This window comes from Bombyx mori, chromosome 8, assembly GCF_030269925.1.
Source record: "Bombyx mori chromosome 8, ASM3026992v2".
Classification (NCBI taxonomy): Eukaryota; Metazoa; Arthropoda; class Insecta; order Lepidoptera; family Bombycidae; genus Bombyx; species Bombyx mori.
This window is the reverse complement of record NC_085114.1, coordinates 7,593,041-7,616,960: the sequence shown is the minus strand read 5'-3', so window position 1 is coordinate 7,616,960 and position 23,920 is coordinate 7,593,041. Positions and strand designations below refer to the sequence as shown.

Below are 23,920 nucleotides of genomic sequence, written 5' to 3'. Positions count from 1 at the left end.
TTTTCTGAGATGGGTGCACGATCTCACGGGCCTTCTTGTGTTAAGTGGTAACCGTAGCCCATAGACGTTAACAACGTTAATTCTGAAACCCACCTTGAGACATGAGCTTCTCTAAGTCTCACTTTTACAGTACAACGGTTGCCCTGCTTTTCAAATGGAAACGTATTACTGCTTCACGGTAAAAATAGGCAGAGTGGTGGTGCTTACCAAACTTCCGTTCAGTAGAATAAAGTCTAAAACAGTAGGAAACAGCTTGAATATGCCCCAAGCATTGCTGATGTCCATAGACGACGGTGACTACTCACCCTCATTTGTGAGGCCACCAGCGCTCAATACTCTTGACTTAACTACAATTGACGAGGATAATAACTTTACCACTTTTAAATAATTGATCGATTACATTTGAGAATCGATTCCGAAGTATTGGACCCATCGCGAAATAAACAATCGATTAAAATAAAACAAATGCGCATCACTACTATCCGTTCTGAAGTCTCGTCGACTTTGCTGCGTAGGCTCAGCTCCCATATGCGGTCCGACGGACGTGTATCTCAAATTGCCAACTTATAACCTCCTTGGAACATCGTACGTTTGTTTACGTACTACTTAATTGCTAGCAGAAACAGAACCTCGCCAAATTTAATAGAGAAAGTGTGCGATCTTACGCGGAGGCGTACTGATTTATGATATGCTTTTGTACTGTTATCGTTTTGCCGATCTGTGTGGTTTGTCTGATTTCAGAATGAACCTATTTCAAAAGCGACTTAAACGTAATTGTAGCATAGTTCCCTTTAAGAATAAGACGCCTGGTGTATACTTTTTTTTTCTAGGATTGAAGGATTACTGCTGGCACCGGAGACCTTTCCAGTTTCACCCGGACAGGTGGGCGAGCAAAGGCTCAGCCAGGAGGGGTGGGATTTGCTAACAGCTGCCCGAGCGCCTCCGACGGAGACCTAACAACTCAAGAGCAGCTGCTCCGCGAATGAATCTACTACCGTATCGCAATCGCGACCCGCTGAGATCCGGCGAGAAACTCAGCGAGCTGATTCATGGGTTAGGTTGTACGTCGAACTCTTTGTCGAGTTCGACGAGTACGGTTACCGGGGTCCCTAATCCTAATCCTAGTTTTTTTTTTTTTTATTGCTTAGAGTGCTTAAATGTATTCCTATCAAACGATGCCACAATAACGAAGTTCCAATGCCGCCAGGGCCAACCCATCTAAGAAAATAAGGATTTAACACGTGTACATTTTTTTTTCCTACCTAAGCTGGTAGCCTAGAGCGGCTATTCCAGCGTAACCGTAACTAGTAGGTGAGCTCACGGGGCTCAAACCTGACGACGATGCTAACACGAACCCTAGCAAGAGTCGTGCTTCGCAGAATCTACCACCGATCCGGAAACACGACCCACTGAGAAGATCCGGCTACAAACTCGGTGGGCTGTGTCTGAGAGTTCGTGTACATCAGCGACTTCCACATTGAAGAAATAGCTAAGGATAATTAAAGTGACATCCGCAAAATTTTATAACTTTGCTTCATTACTGGTAGGGTAGTTAATGAGTCGCATACGAGCTTGCAACATACACGTTATATGAAATGATAGCTTACGCTAATATCTCGATTCGATCTAAATAATGTTTTTAATGACCTCAAGCCCGCACGTGATTACATGTTAAAAACAATTGCCTTGGTGTTTACCAGCCGTCATTTATTTCAGCAATACTCTATTATTGTACACTATCAAAACGTTTTGTTTTTATACTCACAGTTATTGTTCTATTGAATTTTATTCGTGGTAATGAAATTCATAAAATAAAGTAAACGTGCTTTAAGGTATGAAGCAAATTTATTTACGAGATGATTCGCAATTCAGAGATTAATAATGATTTCTGTGAAATTGGGTAACATGTCTGATTTTTAGTTTGTTTGTTCAAATAGAGACAATACGACCTATTTATTGTTCACGAACGTGTTTTAGTGAAGTTAACAACAAAATTAATTAATTACTACGATAAGTTTGCTATGTACCATTCCTATAACTAGTGTCCCGAAAAAACTTGTTTACCTATTTTGTATTAAGTGAGCAACCCCACGCTTTTATTACAATAAATTCATTTTTTCTTACACTATTTTTAATTCATTTATATTAAAATTTATTTTATATTTTTTAGTTGGATTTTCTATAAAAGCGTATTTTGTTATAATAGTTTTTTTTATACTATTATTTATTTTTCATTTTGTGGTTGAATTTCAATTTTTTCAATAGTCATTAATTTTCAATTTTTTTTTAAAATTTATTTGTCTTTACTCCTGAATAAGTATACCAAATTTCGAGTTAATCCGACGTTTTGAAGGGAGTCAAAACCATGTTCAAAGATTCCTTTACAAACATACATGTTACATCTAAAGCTAATAAAAGCGTATTAAAAACGAATTTGAACACACACGACGCATACCAGACAATCCTAGTATAGAATTATCATAATATAATGCCTATTTGATTCTAATATATGCGAAATGTTTTTTTTTTTTATAATACAGTCAAGCTGCCGTCTATGGATTGTGCTTACAATCCATAGACGTGAAACGTATATACGATTACGTACTTTGAGACACGAGGACAAAGTCTAGATTGTATCGACTGACACATTATTTAGTGCGGACCGCATAACTGTATCACGTCAGACACACATAGTATTGGTCTACCCTGTCAAATTTCAGCTGTTCTTTAATATGATACAAAGACATCCTTTTACGCACTTTTTATTTTCTTGTTACCATATATTACTATGCATATAATACTAGAGACATGTTAGTAAATCTGTTTAATATAAGATGTCCTTCTTCGAATGAAGTTAGCGGAGTCTTCAGCGAAAGGCAGCGGGTGGCTTTATAATTAAAAAAATACAATATCAATCTAGTAATACTTCTCGATTTGATTTTTTTAAATACATATAATGTTGTTAAGAAAACAATAATATGTTACCATTGCGTTGAGATAATCGTAAATCTAATAGAAAACTGTGTGATTGGACAAATGTTTTTTTTTCGTCTCATAAGTTGAATCATAAGTTACATTATTATTTGAAAGCGTTAAAGCTTGTTTTCATTATCGTTAAAGAGCAAATTCATGCAAATCGCGTACATTTTCGAAATTTTAAATTGACTTACAAAAAATTGCGTACGTACCTACCACACTTTTTTTTTGTTTTCGTTCACTTCACAATTAAATTTTACGATGTTTGAAATTAAATGTCTTGTAGAAATCGTTACGATGTATATCTATGAGCACTTGGACAAGTTATACGGAACAGACTCTCGACCAAGGCCGTCGACTTGACACTAAAATGGCCACAATGTCGAATTATTAACATAACGATTTCAAACTAAAGATACAGGTACTACACTCCTATTTTGGTGCGATACTTTGAATGAACTGATTTGGTAAACCTCGTTTCGTAATGTTATAGCTTCGCATGATATTCTTTGCCCTCGAGGCGACGGTATGACGCCAACGGCCAACATGAAAATTTTCAATATCTCATTCAGTTACTTCCTACAAAATGCTTTATTGGTGACGATGGTATTTTAATATTATTGAATGTATTTTTTTTGTTGATTTGTTTGTGTACATGCACATGCTCGTCCACCCATCTAGGCAATAAAAAAAAAGACTTTGTAACCTTTACTTTTCGTAAATGTTGGTTATGGACGAACGAGCTTAAAGCGTATTAGGGGGCAACCGAAGATCATAGACACCACACCATCTTCATAGATGAGTTCGAACTTTCATTTATACCCTTCTTTAGACCCGAAGCGATATATCTATTCGTACGTCTTCAGGTTGATTTTTATGACACGACGTCTTCCTTCATTGTTAGTGAAGGCGTGTTGGGACTGCGAGGTACGATTTTCTTGAAAAATTCGCAGCTGCCTTCCAAATTTGAGAGCCGGTATCGTCGCATCACTTGATACCAACCAACCAACTTGATACCAACATATCGAATATATTATCAATTAAGGCAAGAACACTTAATTCGTCCTGACCAACTACAACCGCTACCTTTTTTTATTTCTACCTATTCGCTGGTAACCTAAGAGGTTTATTCCAGCTACGCCCGGACCGGTAGGTAAGCTCACGGGCTCAACCTGAGAGAATTTGCTAGCACTGGCCCTAACAAGAGCAGTGCTTCGCAGAATCTACCACCGGATCGGAGTCGCGACCCACTGAGAAGATCCGGCGAGAAACTCAGTGGGCTGTGTCTATGGGTTAGTTCGCTCGTCGAACTCTTCGTCGTATTCGACGATGGTGACCGGTGCTTGTGAGGTCTAAAAGCACAGTGAGTGGATCCGGGGGATCCGACAAAAGATGTTTCGGGCGACGACTACCTTATAATATTTTCATCCGTAATGCTCACAACTATTTTCCTACCTAACTACCGAATTGGTACCTAACTCCTAACTCCCTTAGATACTGATGACATTTAACGAATTATTCTTAGATAGTAATAATACTAGTAATGTGAGACGAGAAAGCAAGAACTTGTAAATAACCATCATAAACTAATCGAATCCACGCGTTTTTTAACGCAAAGGGCATTTCTAACTACGATTTATAATTTTTAAAACACTGCCATCTATAGAAATTTTGTGAACTAAGTTCCTCAAGCACCATCTAGTGGCGAATAGCATAAGCTAACTAACAGCGCCATCTGTTGTCTCGGTTGTAAAACATTATTCTCTTCCTTACCATTGTGACGAAGGCGTCGCTGGCGTCGCAATCTCACTGACAAACTATCCCAATCGTCATCCATGTTTGGTTGCCCTTCTCTTTCAACTGCGAAAACGACAAATGTTTAAAAAATTTGTACAATCCGTCTATTTACATAAATCTTTTATTAAATTATTCTTTTTCTTTCTAATTCTTTTATTAAATATTTTATTAAATTACCTTCTTCAATGCGATTTTTTGAATGTACAGTATGAGGGACTCGCAGTCCTCCCGCCATGAGGTCGGTACTCTTCTCAAGCTCGACCCTTTTGCGCCGTTCTGTACCTCCTACCTCTTCCACCAGGCTCGCGTCGCTCGCCAGTGACTTCACCTATAATTGAAATTCTTTCAGGTTTTTTAAAAATCAAAAAGAAGTGTATGCACCTAAACGAACAATTTTTTTTATTGCTTACATGGATAGATGAGCTCACAGCCCACCTGGTGTTAAGTGGTTAGTGGAGCCCATAGACATCTACAACGTAAATGCGCCACCTACCTTGAGATATAAGTTCTTAGGTCTCAGTATAGTTACAACGGCTACCCCACCCTTCAAACCGAAACGCATTACTGCTTCACGGCAGAAATAGGCGGCGTGGTGGTACCTACCCGTGCGGACTCACAAGAGGTCCTACCACCAGTAAATTTTACAGAATACGAACCAAGATCTATTTGCATTATCTATTTACATTCGGAGTAATTTGATCCTATTGTTTAATATTCAGTTGTAGTACAAAATGTATTTAAAAAAGTAAGTTTTTTTGAACTAAGGCAGTGTTCATAATTTACCTCGTTCTTGGATAGTTCCTCGTCGCAGACTCTTTCTTGTTCTTTCGTGTGAAATGTTTGTGTCACAATCGTCCCATCAGGACCCAACGCACGCAGTTCTTTCTGTTCAAAAGAATTTTATAAATGGTAAATAACATTTCTGAATTCACTTTTTCATAATTACTTGACCATTAATCTAATATTGCGTAAAAGTAAACATAGCATCAAAATATCACAAAATGGAACGAAAAAGTCTTTTTTGTCAAAGTTTTACGGGCTTACTCAGCCTCAAATATTGACTCAAACTGAGTTACACAATAGATAGAGATATAACACAGTCTATGTTGGATGACTATGTAGAATTCTGTAATAGCACTTAATTTTACTAAGCTACATCATTTTCACGCGTTTTTTTTTTCAACTTATCTACGTCGTAATTATTAGGTAAAATAAACCAGTAACGTTTAAAAAGTCTTCTTGAATATTTCATCACCTTTCTTTTATAATTTACTCTTCCAGGGTGTATTCGTTTACGTACCGTGTCATCAGTGTTGATTGTAGTATTGTACGCCACAGTATCCTTAATGATTATAGGACCTCGTGGCACCAGAGCCAATTGCTGCTCGGTCTGCAACTTCAAAGCATCTCGGATGTCCTCTTCTTTAGTTTCATTGACTGCTGCTATCAGTGCCTTTAACAAAAAGAAAAATATATATATCAATAATCTCACAGAGTTATTAACTACTCTTAATGTGGCAAGCAAAAAGGTTGGTGCCTAATTTCGTGATTTCATTCAATTTCTCTTATAATTGTATGACGTCTCACGACGCTGTCAAAAATGTGGAATAATGACCGAGAAAGATTTTTATAAAAAAGCCGCTATATATTGGGCTAATGTGCCGGCAACAATAGATGGAGTACTCGGTGGCTTTGGTAACTTCTCCGACATTGACATTGATGGATCTAGGGCGTTTTTAAACAAAGTGCTAAGTTCCGCTAATCCGCCGGCCACAAAACTTGCTCTCGATTGCGGGGCTGGTATTGGGCGGGTAACAAAACACTTGCTGATTCATTATTTCGAAAAAATAGACCTCGTGGAACCGGATTTAAAGTTCATTACCGAAGCTAAGATTAATATCGGTGATGACGTTACGAAGCTAGGAACCCTGTACCAGACTGGACTTCAAAACTTTAGACCGCACAAAAACTATGACGTTATCTGGTGCCAATGGGTGCTTGGACATTTAAATGACTCCGATCTCATAAAGTTCTTAAGCCGAAGCAAAGAAGCACTATCCAAAAATGGTTTAATAATTATTAAAGAAAATATAACAACATCTAAAGAAGTTGAATACGACGAAGATGATTCATCTATGACACGACCACTTGAACTGATGACGAAAATTTTTGATCAAGTTAACCTTCGAATAATTCATTCCGATATACAGTATGGCTTTCCAGAAGACATTTACCCAATACATTGCTTCGCTTTATCTCCGGTGCAATAAATTTTACGTTTAAACATTTATGATTTGAAATCTTCTCATTTTTTTTTAAGGTTGCTGTATTTACTTTGATGAAGTGGCAAGTCGTGGCCGGGATTCGTGATGATGTCGTTAAATAAAGTAGGATCCCGGGCGCAGCGTGGCGTCGCAACAAGATCCGCAAGTGCATTCACCGTTTTAGTGTTTTGTTACGAAATTCTTGGCGCAGAAACCGCAAGGATAGCGCAACATAATCAGCCTATAGACCTATTGTAGGAACTGACGGAATTTGACGTCTTGAGCTTTACTTTAAACTAGGTCTGAGGAATAAAATTGCTGTTCAAATTATCAGCTGTAACATCACAATATTTTCTTGCGTGCGTCTATTAAATTGTCTTATGGACGACATAAAAAAAACGGAGCCAAGAACTTTGACCAGTTATTATAAGTAAATAGAAAAAGAATTTAAAATACTTGTCCATGCTTCTTATTGATAAATTGAACTATGACTGTGTCACAATTAAGTCAGAATTAAGGAACATATTGTGGATGTCAAGGGCAACCGAGCACACAAGTCTGCGGTTTATCAACATACCAGAGAAAAATACCTACTAGATTTAAAAATAGAGTTTAACCCAAGCACTCTAGGCGAGGCCATTCAAATTAAAAATACCCTACCTTTGATTGAGAAGATGGTTACCGCGTATCTAACACTTGGGAGCCTCTTGTCGTGAAGATGAATACCCAAATCGAACAAACTGCTCGACCTCTCATACATAATACTACCGCATATGTAGTACTCTCTGCGTGCAGAGAAACGTAAATCGCAACGGATAGGTTTTGTAGAAATTTAGATTTCCGTCGTCCGTGACTACGAAAACTATAGCGATCGAAGTCGGAAAACAATAACCGCGAGATGGAACCGTTACAATCTCAAATATCTATACTAATATTATCAAGAGGAAAGGTTTGTTTGTTTGTTTGTATTGAATAGGCTCCGAAACTACTGAACCGATTTGCATAATTCTTTCACTGTTTGGAAGCTACACAATTCCCGAGTGATAAAATCTTTTTTTTTAAAAATTAGGCATCCTTACTAAAACTCCAATAATGTAACCCAAGGTGTAAAAAAATTACCTAAAATATTCTTTACATCGCGCGCCCTACGAAAACTATTGATGATAGAATAAAATAACATACCTACTACGACTTTGTAACACATTATTATTTACAAAAAGTGTCGCGACAGCGTATGTCTAACTATTATAATTATGCCGCAATAAGTGTTCTTTTATTTTAAAAAATAAAACAACGTCAAATATCGTTGAAATTTTTGTTAAAGACCTGAGCGGAGCCGGAGTGGGCCGCTAGTAGTTAATAAATATTAAAATACAAATTATTTCATTAAAAATAAAATAATTTCACTTGGAATTCATTCTCCTTCAATTTCGACGTCGCTGAGATAATAATTAACAAAAACGATTTTGAAAGTACCTACATTCGATATTCAATCAGACAACAGTTACAGATGAATATCGCACTGTGCCCCATTATTAGGGCTTCGTCAATAGCACGGTATGGCTAGTAATCTTATGTTGCAGTTACACGGTTGTAACCCATCAAACTTAATTATCTTTAGCTCGTAAGTCGCTTCCGAATATTAATTTATTACTAGAGGTCCCACAGTAGTCGAAATTCGACTTTAATAATTAATTGGAATTGTAAGTTTGTACACTATTATGATGGTATTTTGTACTTCTATAATCACAAATTTCGCCAAGGCTACACTATAAAAAATATTAATAAAGACAAAAATATTTAATCTATTCTCAATTTGACCACAGACGTCAAGAACAAAAGTTTAACAGTAAATAGTATGCATGCGTGTGTGCGTCAAATACATGGTATGTAGTGTGTGTAATATTTTCTTTATTGATTTAATGTATCTTTTATGCATTATTTTATAAAAATATTAGCATTGTGCACTTCTTCTCTATATTCTGTATAAGTGTGGAAAATTTCATACTCCTCCGTCCACGCAATTTTCGTAAAAATGGATACAAAGTTTTTGCTTCACGTATTAATATATAGATTTTCGATGAAGACCATGAAGTGTTTGAATTGTGGTATCATGCATTGGCCTCGTATTCAATGAAAAAAGCAAATACAATCGAATTCAGAAATGTCAACCGCACCTATTGCATGTTTCTTTATTTTTGTCGATGACCAAATGAGAAATACGAATGTGAACTTTAAAAATAAATAAACATCAAACATTACGAACAGAGGTACGAACGTAGGTTTACAATTTCTTTTCACGTAGTGTCGTTAAAATGTAACGTTACTTTGGTGTTATTTGTATTAAGAGTAGCTAGATATCCGCCAGTCACGAATAGCAGTATATTCGTATTGCTATTTACGGGCACAAAAAAAAACGAATCCACAAAGGTATAGTAATAATATTGGCTTCATTTGCTGCAGCTTATTTAGATCGTTAGAATTTTTCGCGACAGGTCATTGGCCAAAACATTTGCGAGTGATATCAGTCGGTACTCTTGACGGTTTTACGAAATTATTATAAGCCACACACACTAACACAATTACATCGTACGGTCATCTTGGAAGATCAAACCATAACGAAATATTTCGGCGTGTTTGTCCAAATTGTAGACACGACGCCATACAGAAAAGACTTTTGCAAAACCTCTCGTCTTTATCTTGAATCCTAATTGCTTGAGCCAACTTGAGTTTCGTAAAAAAATTAGCGGATTGTTGCTACGAAATTTGGAGATAAACAAAGCTTGGACGTGACTAGGTTAGGAAAAGAGGTGCTACGTGTTTTGCAAATGTTCTGTCTGAATGATCCAAGAACGAGTACCACTTGTGAGTTTTGCTACCGTGGTGAGGCAGAGCACGTGCGGCCTTTGTAAGTTCACGAGAAATTTTACTGCAAATGGAAATGCCTTTTCACGTTTACTCGCCTATTAAATGTTCGTATGCGCTTTGAATGTGAAATTCAAGTTTCACAGATTTTAACGTGTTTGAAAGTTATTGGGTTTTAGAAAAAAACACAATAACTTATTATTGTGACTATTGCCACAGCTTGCACAGGATGTGTTTTTGTTTTAGCGCTGAAGGTCTGCAGTACCGTCTCGTGCTAAGTGAATACATGGACACGAGGTCGAATTTTAAGCCGTACTGTGAGAAACTGTTCATCAATTTCAATCAACTTAATTTAGTAATGCTTATTATATCATCCTAAGATGCAAAAGTGTCAGGAAACGAAGTTTTTCGACATTGATCTGTTCATTTCCAGAGTCCAGCTTACATGCGCATAGACATATCAAAACTGACATATTATTTAGGCTCGAATCGTGTACTTAAATTTTGTAATGTGGATCGTTTTTGCTGGTAAATTCCGAGAGATGTCTAATTCCCAACTCGATTGTATTTTAGGCCGATATCTATCCTAAAGCACCTTTGTACACACTCGCGTGAAGAGTCGTGTTCACTACAGTGTGCTTAGTGCGAGTTTTTTAAGGTTCTCGATAGCATAAAAGTTAGCTCATATTTGTATGGAATGGGATCGTTTGCCTGTGTTTGCCGCTAGGGGCGCTGTTCCAATTCCATACAAAATTGGGCAAACTTTTACGCTATCGAGAACGTTAAAGTACTCGAACTAAGCACTGTTATAAAGGACACTGAAGAACGGACTCGAATTTTTATAGTCCATTGCAGTTTTGAGACAATATAAGATAGCTAAATTGTTTATAAATTAGCTTTTCATACTAAATATTATTGTTTGATTGATCCGATCACTTCTGGATTCAATACGATTCGATAAATGGTGATAACGCGAACTATCAAAGTGGTGGTTCACTTTGGATGGTTCTCGTCAAATTGTGATCCCATAACTGTCTATGTTTTCCGTGGATGGAAACAGATAATTTGTCCGCTCATATGAACTATAGTAACTGTTGTATATCCAGGATTTAATGTACCAAAATACCATACGAAAATTTCCTGAACCATGAGACTCTAACTATCCGAGAATTAATTAATTTGTCATGGATCCAGCAATGAACTTAATTATACAATAGATGGCGTAGATGTTTATCGAAGAAAAGACTATGCTTAATTGATAAAATTCGTAGTTTCTGGTAAATCGGGCGTTACGTTTAGTCATGGATATCATAATTTGCAACGCCGGTTAAAATTCTCGAATTAAATCAAAGCGAGCGTGCGAGAATAAATTTTTGTGAAAGGTGCCTTAATATGTCACACTCGAAAGTTCTGAGAAGATACAGATTTTAATAGACACTTTGTGAAAAGTATGTCTTGACATCAGAAGCGTAAGTAGATCCGCTTTTTTTTTTTGCTTATATGGGTGGACGAGCACACAGCCCACCTGGTGTTAAGTGGTTACTGGAGCCCATAGACATCTACAACGTAAATGCGCCACCCACCTTTAGATATAAGTTCTAAGGTCTCAGTATAGTTACAACGGCTGCCCCACCCTTCAAACCGAAACGCATTACTGCTTCACGGTAGAAATAGGCAGGGCGGTGGTACCCACCCGCGCGGACTCACAAGAGGTCCTACCACCAGTAAGTACCGCTTTTAATAGAAGTGCAATATGTCGGATTCGTGATAAAGATTTAAATGTTTTTCTTCTATTTTTAATTTACGTCGATATCGCCAGTTCATGAGTAGATAACTTGACAATGAGTTTTTTCGGTTCCTAGCAAATATCTTTTGTCAGCCTTTGTGTGATAGTTGAAATGTTGTAATTTCTAGATACATCACTTTTTTCTATGTTATACTTTCAGAGATTTTGTATTGGCCAAAAAAGCAGCCGCTATTTATTCACAATCAAATGGATAATAAGAAGTAAAATAACCCGGTTATTAATAGCCTTTTCCTGTGTTAATTATGTTGTGAAATAATCTAAACATAATATAACCAGATGAGATATTGTAATGGTTACAAGTTTCGTATAATTTGTCGTCATTTACATCAAAGCTTAAGCAATTATCATTTAAAGATGAATCTAATGTTTCTTAGAACAGAGCTTATTTTCATTAATTTAAGTTCTTTTCTATCTTCCATTCAGTAAACAAATAATAAAGTTTATAGGTTTATTTTATAATACGAAATTGCAATCAAATTGCTGAATGAAACGACCTCATAGCAAAATAATCAGTCAAATTTATATAACAAAATTACGTTTTAACAACCCTTTACTGGTTAACAACATTTATTTAATTAGAATTAAAATAATTAAACTGATCTATTGCTAATTGTTCATTGAAATATTGCAAAAATGTCAGTTTTTATTTTATAATAAAAAATATATAATACTTTTTAAATATACGACTAAGTATGCCGGTATTAGAATCTCGATGGCAGGTACGAATTTTCGAATGAAATACATAGAAGAATCAAAAAAAAAATACCAATAAATACGTATAAAAATGAAAACCAGAGTGATTAGATAACGGGAATGAAAATAGTCGGAAGTAATAGAAAAAATAAAATCTAAACACGGTTTGTTGTGCATTAAACTTTACGACATCTAGGACATGGGTATTCACTTAGCAGTTACCTCAATGTGGTTAGCCGAATAAAGATCTGTCTATCGCTCTGATTTCATTAAAAAACTTTACCTACATACATAATTATATAGGGACCGCTGATAGAGTCCAACGACGAAACAAGTTTACATATTTTCTGATGACCTTTTTTATCATCGAAGCAGCGTTTGGGGTCTCAGCTTCCGGGGAATAGATCGATTCAGGAATACCGTCACTGCTACAGCTATTTCTATCATTACCCGCCGTAACTGGAATTTTACACATCTTGGAATGGTTTTTCGTACAAAACAAATCATAAATATTACAAACAAAATACAATTTTTTTTTTTTTTTTTTTTTTTCCACAGGAGAAAATCGCCGGATCCCCACCCGCACGGCAGGTGGGGTATGTGGGAGTCGAACCTCACTAAAAACTCCTGCCGCTCACAGCCGGCGCCCTACCCCGGACCGGGTGGGAACCCAGTCGGAGTTATTGAGACGGCGGGACAGGGTTTACGCAGAGCACATTACATCCATCCCGCCGTCCCCCAGACGCCGGACCGGCGGCCGCCAGCAACATGACCGCCGGTTCCCTCGGTCGACGGGCCAAGAGCCCGATTGATAGCGCCGCGCTACACCTTCCCCCGGAGCGGTCGGGGGAACGCGACCTACCACGCCGCCCCACGCCTAAGCTCCTCCCCGCACAAAGCGGGTGGAGCCCGAAGCTCTTAGGGGGCCGGGTTACGGACGAGACCCCGGTCCCGACCCCCTGCTCGGCGGCGGCGGGTTTCTGCGTAGTGAGGAGAGCTTTGCCTCACTCGCCCCGCCGCCTCCTTCTGCGAGATGGTGCACTCGCAGAAGTCGAGCATAGCCTTCCAGGACTCGTCACCGCCAAGCATCGACGCCACGACGCCAGGCAGCGACAAGTCCGGTCCTATCTTTGCGACCAGGACACGGCGCTGCACCTCCCAAGCGGGGCAGACAGCGAGCGTATGCTCCGCCGTGTCCAGGTCGTGTCCACAATGGTGGCACCTCGTCGTCGGCTCAGCTCCTATCCGGTGCAGATACTTTCCGAAGCATCCGTGCCCAGTCAGCACCTGCACCAGACGGAAGGTGAGGCGTCCTCGGCCACGATTCACCCAGTCATCAAAGACTGGGTAAACCGCCTCAACGGTCCGTAGACCCCACGTGGGGTTGGCCAACCGCCTCGACCACGATTCGAGCACGGACCGCCGAGAATGGGCCTTCCGCGCCCGCAGCTCACTTTTGGAGGGACGCACCACGCCCAGAGCACGAAGCTCGCTGCGCCACCGATAGTCGGCAGCGAGCGACTCCGCCTCCAGCTCCCATGGCGGCGTCCCCGCCAACACACACGCCGCCTCGAAGGAGACGGTGCGATATCCACGGATGACCCTGATAGCAACGGTGCGCTGCGGCCGGCGCAGGAACCGAGCCATAGCGGCCCGGTTGCGTGGCTCAGCCCATACAGGCGCACCGTACAGGGCCATCGATCGCACCACCCCTGCGTAGAGGCGGCGCACAGCCTGATCCGGCCCCCCGAAATTCGGGAGCAGTCGGCTCAAAGAACCGGCTGTCCTCATCAATCGGGGGACCAGCTCCGCAAAGTGAGCACGAAAAGCCCACCGGCTGTCCAACACGAGGCCGAGGTACCTCAACTGCACCCCGACCCCTATTCGGACGCCTCCAACCACGATGTGGGCGTCGACAGGTGGCGCTCTCCGTGGCCCGTGAAACCACAAGGCCTCGGATTTACTGAGCGCCACGTCGAGGCCCAGTCTCCTTATCCTCCCGACAACGAGGGCCACCCCCGCTGTGGCGAGACGGGCAGACTCTCTATAATCATCCCCCCGGGCCACGACCAACGTGTCGTCCGCGTAACAAATAACGCGGAGGCCCGGGAGGAGGGCACCCCTCAGCACCCAGTCGTACCCGATGTTCCACAAGAGGGGTCCGAGAACCGACCCCTGCGGAACACCCCGCACGACCGGAAAACGGTGAAGGGTCCCACCGTACCCGGTACATTCGACCGACCTGGCCTCCAAATAGGAGCCAACCAGCCGGCGGAGGTAGAGGGGCACTCCATGCCTCTCCAGTGCCCCCCCTATCACGGACCAAACAAAATACAATAGGTACTTTTATAAATAGCACGTAAAATCTTTGCTTTTTTTGGGACACACTTTTTTAAGACGTCGCACCAGTTAATTATTTTACGTCGGACTTCTTTCCTACGCGAAATATTTGTCGCTATGTGACAGAGCGCTTTATTAAAAGCCCTGGTCTTAAAGGAAAATATCCTATAATACATATAATATAAACAATATTTTCAAATTCGTAGACAGCACTAAATGTCATCTCATATATTTGTTAATGTGAATTAAATGAGAGACTAACAACGTAATTAATTGACAATTTATTCAATAACTCCTCGTATTTCGTTAAAATAAGAAAGTACACGTCCAGATATACCGATAAACAGCTGCAATGCACATTCACATTTATCAAAAATTAAAATATTAACATTAAAAGCCTTACTTTAAAGTTAGTTGTTATCGTGGCTTTATATGTATATTTTCTTTTTTTTTCGCCATTAAAAGCGGCTTGAAATGTATTTAAGATTTATTTACATGCAGGACAAAAATGTGACTATTATTTACAATGCAGAAGTAATACTTTAAGCTGACATTGCGAAGAAAGGCATTTTTATAATTAAAACATACACGGCTTCTTTGTGCAACCAGCACATTGAATTACAAGAATAATTATTCCAATGGAATTCAACTTTACAACTTTCCAACAAGAGAGTAAAATGCCGACAAAGGATTCGGTTTGCAGAAGCTAATTAAAACCAAAAATTTCATTTTTGATCTTAAATACGTAACGAAATCCTATTTTTTTTTGTGAACAGTTTGTCGTTTAGTGGCTAATATTAGTAATTAGGGCAACGGTTGTCGTTTATCGGATATTCTCGTTTAATTAGAAAGTCAGGCAAGTTAAAATGTTTCCATCTTAGAATACCTATAAACTTGAATGAAATGACATTGTCTTTGTATGATTCTTAATTATTTCCAGATTTATCGTGTTTCAGATATATTTTATGAACTGTTTAGGTAAAACATTATAAAGATTTAAATAAAAAAACATAAAATTTCATATTAAAGCAACAGCATCTGACCTTCCAAGTTAATTTAAAAAAAAAACTACATGTCGTGACATTTGTGCCCTCACTATTTTCGAAACCTATTTCATAAATCATTTTGGGTTCCGTCGTTATTTCGTCCACAATATTACAAAGATCTCTTTTATTATCTTTTTTTTTTTTTCAATATCCTCCTTTATTTAATATTCTCATTCATTCAATATTCTCCTTTATTCAATGTTCTCTAAAGTTGACTAGCATTTCGCTGAAGTTCTCATAAACAAAACTCACACTAAGCCGCGTCCGGTGAATCGAACATAAAATGCACTTACAAGAAATTTCTAGATAGCGTTAACTGCGTCAAATTATGTGTCAGATACTCGATACTATCTATATACTATCGGGTTTTATTTTTATGATAGGCAATCAGCAATAAATCTAACATTAAACCTCAGTTTCAACTTGGTCTGCATTGTTGTTTCACTTATCTGCTAAAGTTATGAAGTGTTAATACTCGTAAAATAAAATGTATCTGTATAACAATATGCCTGCTCAACATAGATACATATATTCGTTTGAAAAACTGTGGTGACAATTTATTTAATAATTGTTATTAAATAAATAAAACAACATACGATATTGATCTGTGATTTTGTTTGTTGTTTTTCATTATGTTATATTATCATTGTTTGATCATATTCTGATTTCTGATATAATATTTTTTAACTATCCTCTCAGGAATTTTAAGGAAAACTTTGTGCTAGTACTCAAATTTATTTCTATTTCGCTAACATCCAAACCACCATGAAAGCATTTTAAAAACAATAAGCAAGGTAGGTTTAGTAACAATTAACGATCAATTCACGTCCTTACGAATCCATCAGATCCAATAACCTTTGCATTAGACGCCTTCAGCTCTAACACTAGGAGCAGGCTTAGAGACCCCAGTAACCGTACTCGTCGAACTCGACAAAGAGGTCGACGTGCAACCTAACCCACGCATCAGCCCGCTGAGTTTCTCGCCGGATCTTCTCAGCGGGTTTCGATTCCGATCCGGTAGTAGATTCATTCGCGAAGCAATTGCTCTTGAGTTGTTAGGTCTCCTTCGGAGGCGCTCGGGCAGTTGTTAGCAAATCCCACCCCTCCTGGCTGAGCCTCTGCTCGCCCACCTGTCCTGGTGAAACAGGAAAGGCCTTCGGGCCACCAGTAATCTTTCAATCATAAAAAAAAACAATGAACTTCTTGATTACACTCGCTTTTTGTACCAAGATGTTATTCATTTTTATTCACTTTCATAGATATTTTTGAAATCTATTTGCTATTTAATAAGGATCTGAGTTTATCTCATTGAGTCTAAACTTTCTCGCGACATCTGCCCGGCCCGGAGATGGAACAGGCGATACGTGAAGCGAAATCTTGGAAATTCACAATCATTCAACTACCTATGGTCTTTTTGTGTCGCGCATGAGAGTTCTCCGTACCGATAATATCTGAAGATACCTCATCATTAGCCGCGAACTGAATTATGTCGCTATTATAGCATTCTTTGTAACTAAATTCTTAAATACGATAATATTGGTCGTATGCTTGTCTAAATATAGTTTAGATTTCATATCTAGGCGTTTACTTTTTGTGTTATTTTTTTAGTTATAAAATATATTGTAATTAGCAGGTTTATTAGCCGAGCATATGGCTTGTTAAGAGATTGAAGCTTAAATAAGTTCACCCATCTGGACTCCTGTATAGTTATGAGAATTTTTTTTAATACAAAATGTGAATCACAATTTTTCTTATTTTCTTATAGATATTATATAGATAGACGAACCCACTGCCCACCTGGTGTTAAGTTAAGGATTCTTTAGGCATCAACAACGTAAATGCCGCCACCCATATTGAAACATGAGTTATAAGTCACAGTTTTACGGTACAAAGGTTGCCTGTACACCTGAAGTCGAAACGTTTTAATTACTGCTTCACAGTAGAAATAGGCAGGATGGACGTACCGACTCATAACACGTTCTGCCACCAGCAATGACGCAAATTATGAGTTTTTTACGTGTTTGATTGTTGTTGCACGTAATTATTCCTTCATCGTGGTAATTATTCGTGAGCATGTGTTAAGTACGTATTTTATTAGCAAAATTAAGCACTTTCCTGTCGAATTTGAACACCGGCGCAATTGCATCACTGCACCAATGCACCGGGCCCCTTTTTCCTTTAGGCCATGACGAATTCAAAATCTTTACACAGTCGAACTCAAGCTTCATCAATACTTCATCAAAAATAAAATAATTTTCGGTATTCGGAAGGATTCACAACGTCAAATGTTAACAGAATAAATATTTAAAAAAATATACTCAAATACTACCATAATAAAAATAACATGTACTAAATTCACACCTGTCTGTAGTTAAGTGTAGTCAAGTATCAATCGCTTTAAGAAATTCAATACCCAGTATCCTATTAAAATATTCAGCCTTAAAACCAATATGAAGTTTCGTAGTTGCAATGGAGGGCTGCTTGCTGTCTGATGTTTTTTGTTATTCATTGTTCAGATAGGTACTAGAGTAATGGATCAACCAGTGTTAAGTAGTTAAAGTTTAAAGACAACATAATGTGGATCTTAGTTGTCTCTTATAACGTCTGTCCCCCCCTTTAAGCTGGTACGCAAGACAACTTTGCGGCAGAATTAAACAGGAAGCTTATGCCGCGTTTACAATAAATCGTGCACTGGTATAAAGAATAATTCAGTCTATTCACTGGTGAATCCGCTAGCCTCCCTTTCCGACACCAAGAGGGGGAAAATGGAGGAATGGAGCTAGCTACTATGGAGCATTTCTAGCAGTCGTAATCTCACTTGGCCTCATTAGATTAGTCTTGATGTTGCGTTGTGGTGAATGAGAGTGGATTGTGCAATTAGTTTAATATTTTTATTAGTTCATAAGTGACAAATTAAAGATATATGAATATATGAAATATTAAATCGATATGTCGCCCTTGGCGGCTGGAATTGAAAAAGGGTAATGCGTCATAGCGGACGTCGCTCGTTGACACTTTTGATGTTCCGGATTCAAACAATTGATGATTACTATTTATAAACGTACTAGCTGACCCGGCAGACTTCGTAGTGCCTCAATCGATAAATAAAAGACCTAAGCTTTTGTATAAATAAACTTAAAACAAACAAAAGGAATCCGTCCGACGGGGGACACGTCAAAAGAAAAACAAAATTGTTATTTTTATTTCATTCGAGCATTTTCATATTTATCTACCTTTCAAACCTTCTCTGGACTTCCACAAATAATTCCAGACCAAAATTAGCCAAATCGGTCCAGCCGTTCTCGAGTTTTAGCCAGACTAACGAATAGCAATTCATTTTTATATAATAATATATAGAAGATAGAAGATTAGTGTAATGTTTTCGAAATCGTTTTCAATCAAACTAATTGCTATTTTAAATTTAAAACTATTGGTAGCCCTAGAGAGGCTGCAACGACCGACCTTCACGAACCTGCAAGGCTTATACGAGAATCGAAAGCAATTTATTAAAGTGCAGTTTCGTTCGTTTTTTTTTGTAAAGTAAATAAATGCATGCAGGTCCATAGGCGTGCCTATGTTGTTTACGCCAGGCAAATAACTGTCTTGAGATATTTGCTTGTTCTCGCCTTACGAGTCATTCATACAATTCTTTTGTTGTTTCCACGAGGCAGGAGTTAATTTGTTTAGTTTCAATTTAACTTTGAATTTAAAATACAGTGTAAGACAATATGGCTATTTGAATTAAAATCAATATATCGAAAATTTACTATTAACAACAACAAGCCTGAGTTCAATTTTTTTTTTTGCTTTTGTAGACAGACGAGCATACGGCCCACCTGATGGTGAGTGGTTACCGTCGCCCATGGACTTCAGCAATGCCAGGGGCAGAGCCAAGCCGCTGCCTACCGAAACGCAAAAGTCTAGAAGTCAATTTTATAGAACAATAGACCCTAGTTAGTACAAATATTCAAATGTCGACAATTAACACCTAGGTCGTTCGTGATCGCGAAAACTGTAATCTATTCGAAAAGTCAGAAATAATATAATGACAATAAAACACGCGAGATTAAGCCGTAAAAGTAGTTTTAATCATATCGAAGTCCAAATCTGTCCAAGGTAGATAAATCAGCGCAGTGTATGCTGCTTACTTATGACCTATTTTCACTAAATTAAAAACTTAAGTTTGAGTAAACTTATGTAATAAATGAATTATTTCATTTAACGTTACAGCTTTAGTCTATGGAACAAGCTTAAACATTTGAAACATTCACTTTCGAACATTTTGCAGTATGATGTTAAAGTTTGCGAAGTTTGAAATAAATTTATTGATACGGTGGTATTTTTGGGACAACCATGCCTTATAGTACTTACAAATATTTATATTACCAAAGTGGAAAGACTACGCGTGTTTTGTGTATCTTGCCCAAACCGTTCGCAATGTACAAGGCAAGTAAATTTTTTTCTTTTTCTCCTACCTAAGCTGATAGCCTTGAAAGGCTATTTCAGCGTAACCTTAACTAGTAGGTGAGCTCACGGGGCTCAAACCGGAGTAATGCTAACACTGGCCCTAGCAAGAGCAGTGCTTCGCAAAATCTACCACCGGATCGGAAACGCGACCCACTGAGAAGATCTCATTTAACTCAAATTATTTAACTTGGGCCACTGAGAAGAACTCACTATAAAAAATGTAATGTAGCCTCATCATTATTTTCCAAAGCATAATCGACAAGTACCTATACAGGTGGGGTCGACCCGACCACGAATAGCGATATCTAAGTTGTGCATCGGCCTTGAGCGAGGCGCTTGCCGCTCGCGCGCTGACCTTTCCTCTCCTCTCCCGGTTTTATTTATTACCACGAGCCCCGTGATAAATCCGCTGTATCCGCGAACATCCGTATACTAAGGACTATACAAAACGAACGAAATGTCAGTGGCAAAAAGCAATGTAAGGTTATTAATTCTTAGCAAAAAATAGCATTCACGTAATTACCTATACTAGTGGTCCCGCAGTAGTCGAAATTCGACTATAATTAATTGAAATTATAAGTTTGAACATTATTATATGTAGTTCTATTGTCAAAGACTATTATACTTCTATAACCACGGATTTCGCCAAGACTACACTTTAGACAAATTTTAATATTATTAAAGACAAACAATATTTAATCTATTCTCAATTTGACGACAGACTATAAGCAATAAGAAAAGTTTGACATTATACAAATAGTATGCATGCGCGTGTGTGTCAAATATATTTTGTGGGTTTCATTATTTGAAGTTATCCAACGGCCAGTTATTTTAAGCATTTTCAATCAAAAACCCCCATCATATAGCGAGACATTACTGAGGTTTTTTATGATTTGGGAAGAATCCAAGAAATCATGTGTAGCGGTTTTGTTCTATCTATTCAACTCTTGTCAATTTCCTGAAAGGATAAATACTTAATTATTTCCCAACACACATTTAATCTAAGGAAATATTATATGTAAAAAAAATTATTACAACTTAAAAAAAAAAAAAACCGACTTTAAATAAAATTACATGATCATCCATGTAGTTCAAGTCAATTAAATATGCATCATTAAGGGTAATTAAAAAACTACACAGGGACAGATCTTTATAATAGTGAACCATATAAAATGGAAGCTCACAAGAAGCATTAGCTTTCAATTACAAAAAATCTTCAAAATCTTAACAATTAATTAAAAATCGAATTGAGAATCTCCTCCATTTTTGAAGTAAGCTAAAATGTTAAATATGTCTCTTTTTATTCTCACCATAAATCCTGTGAGCTTGAGTTTACTACAAATGTTGTCCCATTCATCGTGCAAGGATTGAACCGTAATTATGTATGAGAATACGAGTACGTATTAAGCCACGTATTGTTCAGGCGCTATGTTGATTATTTCTCAATGTCTAAATTAACTAAGATCTGATAAATAAAATGGAGGTGCACATTAACATTAATCACACATAACCCACACCCTGAAACTTTGTCGGCGTAATTTCTCAATCTCACTGACCCACTCTAAGCCAGTTAGATTGGCTAACTATTTAATCAATTTAACAACTATCATAAAATACTTATATCGAATTACCGACGACTTTTGAATACGCAATAAAGGGTGCAGTTCTTTGATCATAAAAAAGTAATCGAAGACGTATTTGTTAGAAGCCTGCAACGAATCCAGTCTATTGATCACTAGGTATGCCGTTTTCTGGTTAACCTTAGCGCTCTCGTCGAAAAGACTAGACAGCATATATTTAACGCGAATTTATTACGTAATTAAATTCAATTGAATTGTCTCTGAATCCCGTTATAGTTTACATTTATTATGCCGATTATCTAAAGAATGTTCTGGAACGAGCCGGTAAACAGCGTCGCCCTTTCCCGCCGCCGTTCTATAGTCTTGTCCGTACTTCTCAAGATTTCCTATCAACTTTCAACTTTGTACTGGTTGTGAAAGCAGAGACGTTTTATCGGCAAAACGTTTATTTACTATAAGACACGTTACAGCTATAAAACGAAAATAAACATAGAAAACGCGGAAGTTCTGTCCGCAGTTAAGTCCGAAGACTCCGATTTCAATTTCCAAGACTATATTTTATAGCGTCGAAACAAACTCGACTGGTTCAGTCGTCCGGTCTTTAGACGTGCCATAACTTTACAATCGTCTTTGGCAGCGTGTAATTTTATCAAACTTGAATAGAGTGAAACCGCTCATTACCGGTAGCCTACTTAAATTGCGAAGAAAAGAAAACACAAGGGCCTCTGCGCGATAAGTTAGCAGAGAAATTACTTGTCCGGGGGAGTTTGCAAGGCGAACGACTCACAGGTATGGTCCGTGAAAGTTATTACTTGATAAACAGACGTCAATCTCAGCTGACTATCACTTAGCATTCGGTTGAGCAATATAAATTTAACATTGACGCATATTACGAAGATACACTAATTATTTACAAACAGATAAGTGAAAATACCGAATAAGTCAAAACGATTTGTTAAAACGAATCATAATGATCAACAGGTTAACGATGTTTTATATGTGATACCAATTACGGTATGTCACTATTCTTTCGTTTGAAACTAACCCACCAAGGTCCGACGTGACCTTCCACTTCGTCGCCACTCTTTTGGCAGGGTGGTCATGGTCATCATGCGACATAACAACTTCGAGAAAAACAGATTAGACCGCAATCTTTATAAATTTCTATTTTTTTTTTTTTGAAGTGAAAACTTCTTTAGAATCGTTGTGATTTCAAACCGGATGCAACGGAAGAAACGACAGGTAAGAGACACAAATACAAAAATGTGTAGGATGAAGCCAGCAAAGAATGAGACAGAAATATACATACTATTTAATACAGCGCCATCTGTGAGATTTTTTAATACTAACGTGTGTATGAAAGCTCTTGTAGTGAATTTTAATTTAGGATTATACGTGAAATTAAAATATCAATTCACAGAGGGCGCTACCTTACAATTATTAACTAATGACAAAATTTTACATATACTTAAGACGTTTAGGATAATTGTATTTTAATTTTGGAAGGTTTCACTTCTACCACGTGTGAATTGCACACATGTATTTTTTTTCTTATTGCTTAGATGTCTGAACGAGCTCACAGCCCACCTGGTGTCAAGTGGTTACTGCGCCACACACCTTGAGACATAACTTCTAAGGTGTCAGTATAGTTACAACGGCTGCCCCACCCTTCAAACCGAAACGCATTACTGCTTCACGGCAGAAATAGGCGGGGCGGTGGTACCTACCCGTGCGGACTCACAAGAAGTCCTACCACCAGTGACCGTTTTTTAACCAGTACCAGTTTTTAACTTTCTTTCTCATCTTATGTTTAATATAATAGTATGATTATGATGAAATGAAAATTTTACAGCGTACAAATTAAGCAAACAAACACGATGAGCACGTGCTTAAACAGAGCTGTGCACATGCATATCTAAATACGTAAATGATATTAAAGCCAATAGGCGAACGTGTCCACTTTCCATCATATGTATTACATACTCATCTCATTGCTGAGACAATAAAAAACACTACAGCAACATACTAATGGAAGGACGAAGTCAAAGGTGACGCTGTTATTTTGCTTGTTTAGTTACCCGCAAT

General features: G+C 38.1%; 3 protein-coding genes across 5 annotated transcripts in view; 1 reads left to right on the top strand and 2 right to left on the bottom strand.

Annotated features, from left to right (window-relative positions):
• Positions 1-23,920, bottom strand: part of LOC101747091 (serine/arginine repetitive matrix protein 1) — a 177,580-nt gene that overhangs the window by 11,793 nt on the left and 141,867 nt on the right. For both annotated transcript variants that reach the window (XM_012695519.4, XM_021351950.3), the window contains exons 7-10: positions 6,074-6,226; positions 5,557-5,658; positions 4,951-5,101; positions 4,750-4,836 (exon numbers count right to left, since the gene is read on the bottom strand). In XM_012695519.4, coding sequence (XP_012550973.1) covers positions 4,750-4,836; positions 4,951-5,101; positions 5,557-5,658; positions 6,074-6,226 — 493 coding nt within the window. The remainder of the gene's footprint in view (positions 1-4,749; positions 4,837-4,950; positions 5,102-5,556; positions 5,659-6,073; positions 6,227-23,920) is intronic.
• Positions 1-23,920, bottom strand: part of UGT39C1 (UDP-glycosyltransferase UGT39C1) — a 155,754-nt gene that overhangs the window by 17,356 nt on the left and 114,478 nt on the right. The window lies entirely within an intron of this gene.
• Positions 6,332-7,061, top strand: LOC101746959 (N-terminal Xaa-Pro-Lys N-methyltransferase 1). Its single transcript, XM_004932056.5, has one exon. The coding sequence runs from the start codon at positions 6,384-6,386 to the stop codon at positions 7,041-7,043; it is 660 nt and encodes a 219-aa protein (XP_004932113.3). The 5' UTR covers positions 6,332-6,383; the 3' UTR covers positions 7,044-7,061.